The 5,234-nt window shown below is 33.2% G+C and overlaps 1 protein-coding gene across 1 annotated transcript in view; it reads left to right on the top strand.

Annotated features, from left to right (window-relative positions):
• Window positions 1-5,234, top strand: part of POLK (polymerase (DNA directed) kappa) — a 106,756-nt gene that overhangs the window by 74,186 nt on the left and 27,336 nt on the right. Inside the window, exons 5-6 of the mRNA XM_011996502.1 lie at window positions 838-969; window positions 3,864-4,017. Of these exons, the coding sequence (XP_011851892.1) occupies window positions 838-969; window positions 3,864-4,017 (286 nt within the window). The remainder of the gene's footprint in view (window positions 1-837; window positions 970-3,863; window positions 4,018-5,234) is intronic.

Below are 5,234 nucleotides of genomic sequence, written 5' to 3'. Positions count from 1 at the left end.
CTTGGTTCTTCTCCAGTGTCTCCTTTTGGAGTTGTACCTTATTTTATTTCCAGTTTTCATCCGAATCCACTGGGGAATGGGACGATTTTGCTTTTGTTTCTTGGCCAGGAATCGCTTAATCCTGAAAGTCTTGTGAGAAGACATGGCGAGAAGTGGAGGCAAGAACCAATATTCTCCTTTTTACTCTCATACTTTTGTAGTTCCATCTCCTAGTCAAAATGTTTTCAGCAAAAAAGATAATTAAGCCTTAAGAAAAAAACCTTAATTTCTAAACTTATTTTAAGCTTTAATCACTTCATTTTGGAGACTTAATTTGGCTGACCACATAGTAGACCTTTTATTTTTGTTCTAGATGAAGTTTCCAAAATCCCAAATAGAGCAAATTCCAAAAGTTTACTATTATACTATACTATTACTTTCTATAATGTAACGTCTTTACTATTTGTATACTATTTTATGACTATTCCGTACAACTTACTATATTATTACTTTCATGTAACATAACTCACCATCATTCAAACTTCGATATTCATTCCATAACAAGTATGCCTTAAAACCAATGACGTTTAGTTAGTAGAAATTTTAAAAAATCTTTTTATTAGCACAGTCTTGTTTACATCTGGTATCACATTATAAATATAGGGATAGTAATGGGAGAGGGTCATGGTATCAAAATACTGTGACAGAATAAGTCAAAACTTGGATTAAAACAGAGGCCTATAAATGAAATGTCCTTGAATTGAAAAGGCACATATTAATGTATTTCCTATGAATGCATGGATCAATATGTCCATTTAGGTTTGTATATTTTTTTCCATGTGGTCCAATATCTTTCAGTCTACTTCAAATTACCATGCAAGGAGGTTTGGTGTTCGTGCAGCCATGCCAGGATTTATTGCTAAGAGACTCTGCCCACAACTTATAATAGTGCCCCCAAACTTTGACAAATACCGAGCTGTGAGTAAAGAGGTAAGTTAATGTCTCACCCCTACTTTAGGCTTTCACTGATTTCCTGTCACCTGCAGTCAAGTCTAAGTGCCTTAGCACATAGGATTTGGTCTTAGCTTACGCTTTCAGTCGAGCCTCCTATCACTTCTTCAGCTTGTATATTGAATACTGAGCTGCATATAGTATCCAGAATACATCATTCTTTTTCCCAATTATTTGCCTTTCCATGCAGTTTTCATTTGCTTAGAAAACTCTTCCCATTTCCTCCAACTTTGAACTGCCTTAATGATAATATAAAATTAAATTTAGCTCTTTTTTCTTAATGTACAATATACATTTTTTCTAGAACCACATTTTATTAATAACTTACAGAATCTACTCATCATTAATGTCAACCTATTATCTGAATAATTATTTGTTAATGTTGTTAAACAGTGACAAAATTCATGTATTTTGATTAGCCTACTTTTCTTGCCCTATAATCATTTACTGTCTAAGACTGATAATTGAAAAGGGAGTAATCCATTGCTTTGAAAAGGATCTTTGAAGTAGATTTGATTATTTACTAAAATTGCCAAACTGTCATATGTGAAAACTTTCGTTTTTTCTATTTTTTATGACAAGTGGTTTATCATGCAGTGTTGGAATAAAATTTTAGACTGCTCTATCAAATACTTTTAGACTGCTGTAGTAAAATGTGTTTAAGACTACTGTCTGAATGGAAACACTTAAAAAACTGTGGCCTAATACTTATTACTCTTTTGTTATGCCAGGGGTCTTTAAATTCACCCCTCTTATTTTTATTCCACCTCATTTTCCCGAGAAATGACACTATTCCAAGTTTAAACACAGGTTTGTTTTTTTTTCTGTCCACGGCGGTCCGTGACAGCAAGTGCTTTGTGTATACCTCTGAAAAGGCAGTGTAGGAGAGGGGAGCACACTCACATTTGGTTACTGTTTATCTCTTTCATTGTATTCCTAATTAAAAAGAGATAAAATACTATCATAAATATAGCATTTTAAGAAGTTTTAAAAATCCTACAAAAATTTAGTAAGAGAAGGCATTCTTTAAGGTCGTGCTTTAACTCAGCAATACTTCTGGCAGTATGCCAGTGAAAACCAAAGTGTTTTTAGTTATTTTAGTCTGGTTACTTATGTAAGTCAGAGAACTCTTCAAATTTGAGCCGAATCTAGCTAGTTTATTTGCAGATAACAAATGAGTTCTTATGTGTAAATGAACTATAGAACAAATTCATCACTGCCTATGGATACATTAATATTCGTGACTTGGTTAGAAAGTTTAAGAAAAAGCCCTCCCTATTTTTTGAGACAGAGTCTCACCCCATAGCCCAGGCTCAATGCTGTGACTCGATCATACCTCACTGTAACCTTAAACTCTTGAATTAAGCAATCCTCTGGCCTTATCCTCCTGAGTAGCTAGAATGACAGGCATGCATCACCACACCCTCCTAATTTTAAAATTTTTTTGCAGAGATAGGGTTTCGCTATGTTGCTCAGGCTAGGTTTAAACTCCTGGCCTCAGAAAATTATCTTGCCCAGGCCTCCCAAAGTGCTGGGATTACAGGCATGAGCCACCATGCCCAGCTAGCCATTTTTGTTTTATCCAAGATATTGGAGCTTTAAGTGCTTGATTTTTACTGGAACATGTCTCTTTTAATTCTTATAGCAATATCCTATGTAAAGGAAGTTAATAAATACTCAACAGTGTCTCTAGGGAGTACTTCTCATTCAGAATCTTAGTTGGCTGCCAGTTACAGACTTCACAGGGTTTCATTTTCATTGGAAAGATTCTATTTGAGCACATTATAACAAGAACAAAGCTAATTAAGGCACTCTCTGAGTAAAACTTGGCCAAGTTTATATCACCATTTTTTAAAATTCCCTTTGACTCAGCTGTTCATAATTATATTAAGCTAAAAAGCTTTCTTTTTATAAAACAAGAAACAGTTTTCTTGTGATACAGTAGACAGTTTTAAAAGCTAAATGGAAGCATAGCATAATTCAGCAAATATATTTTCTAATACACATTTTTTTTTTGAGGCACGGTCTCACTCAGTCACCCAATCTGGAAAATATGTATATTATATTGACAACCATTGCCTCTAATTATAGCTAATACTTAAGTGGTTAGAAAAAAAAGTCATAGTTTTATGTAAGAATACTATCTTATATAAAAGGCGTTTCTGAATTATAGCAACTATAATTCTAATCTTTATATGTATTTCTTTTATCCTAAGATGTAACTCCAGACTTTTCCCCATCATTTAAGGTAATCATGGAAGTACACTATAGATTTGTCATTTTTTTCCATTCCAGATCTTAATAAGTAACAGGAAATAGAGAACATTCATTTTCCTGTATGGATTAATGCATTAATTAATGTTAAGTGGACTTTTATGTGCATGTTATAATTAATTGAAATATTTTCTAAAGCAACATAGTACCTTTATATAAGATTATTCCTTTTTAAAATGAACCAAAAACAATAAATCACAAAAGGCAGGAGGGAATAGAATCCTATCATTCCCACTTCAGCTTCTGACGAGCTACCTAAATTTAACCTTAACCGTTTTTTTATATGTGCCTACCAGATAATGTTGTCTGAGATTTATTTGAATTGCTTATTATAACTAGATATAGGTAGCTAAATAGAGATTGTATCAAATGAAGCTATTTTGTGGTCTTCTGCCTTCATGGTCTATTTTAATACAAAAAGAAATTTTGAAAATATTCCCTGGTAGTGGATTATTTATTCCTTAAATCCATGAGCTATTGACTGCAGGATTGTTACTGTAGTTGCAAACTAAGAATATTAACGTTTCTTATCAGCTACATATGACAGAAGAAATTTGCTATCACTGCAAAATTTAAACTTCTTTTTGTTTCCTTTGAAGGTTAAGGAAATACTTGCTGATTATGATCCCAATTTTATGGCCATGAGTCTTGATGAAGCCTACTTGAATATAACAAAACACTTAGAAGAAAGACAAAATTGGCCTGAGGATAAAAGAAAGTATTTCATCAAAATGGGAAACTCGGTAGAAAATGGTAAGCAACTTATTAAGACTATCAAACCAAGAAGCAGTGAAAAAAAAACCCACAACTCTTTGAATTGATCCAATTAATTTATTAGCCTGTATAGGTAGAAGGCATAGATGTACCTTTATAAAAATGTAAAATCAGAAATTTTTAAAAATACCGTGGGTTTTCTGCATTAAACATGTAGAATATCACATATAAACGAAATGTGATTGTTAAATCTCTAAGCTTAACAGTCTGCAGAATCCCTGAACAAAGTAATTTTATAGCAGTTATTTTCCTAAGGTCTAACTAACTAAGAGTTTGGATGGCATTGAAGCTGAGGAAGTTATCTGTTTAAAGTGGCCTTTTGTTGTTGTTAGAAAAGACTAGCCTCAAGCATATCAAAACATTGGATGATTCTATTTTTCTTCATTTTCCTAGTTTTCCTAATAATCTAATTATTATAGCAATTATAACGTTTTTAACTCTGCCAAAATTAATGACTTCTCACTCCCTTCTTTGCCTTACACTGTATAATTTCAAGACTCCAGGGTTTTTTTTTTTTTTTAATCCCTTTATTACCTATCCAAAAGCAATGCCAAGAAACATGCAGATAGTACACATACTGCTTTCAACATTTTGTCAAAGGTATGATTATATCTGAGATGTCCTGGACCCCTGAACAAAGTTCACCTGGATGAAAAAGTGACACAGAAGGGTTTGCTCACAACCCACAGGAACATTTCATGTGCACAACTCTGCTTCAGACGGGCCAGACAGTGCTGGGGAGACCTGTTTGTAACTTTCCCTGAAGCAAAAATGGTAGATCCCCAATGACATTAATCTAACTCTCTCACATTGTTTGTGACTCACATCATTTGGAGCAAGTTTAATATGGGCACCAAGTCACAACTTCATTACCTTATTTAAAGCCCTAAGGGATTGGTCTCTCTTTTCTTTTATAGGAACATTAAATAATAATCATCATTTCTGGACACAGAGGCATAGAGCAAAAGGTTTTCCTTATTTCGTGTAACTTTATTGTTTGAGGATGTGGTACATAAAGCCTGATGTCACTTTGTATAAAATCTTACTTTATTAATTCCTTACTTTCACAAGAGAATGAGGGAATATCATTAAATAATTATGTCAAAGCATCCCCTGAGGGCCTCCCATAACAATTACTTGCATGATATGTTTTAAAATTTTTACATTGGGATTAAAGTAAATATTTTCATTTTCTA

Source organism: Mandrillus leucophaeus, unplaced genomic scaffold, assembly GCF_000951045.1.
Source record: "Mandrillus leucophaeus isolate KB7577 unplaced genomic scaffold, Mleu.le_1.0 Scaffold114, whole genome shotgun sequence".
NCBI lineage: Eukaryota > Metazoa > Chordata > Mammalia > Primates > Cercopithecidae > Mandrillus > Mandrillus leucophaeus.
This window is presented reverse-complemented; position numbering and strand designations above follow the sequence as displayed.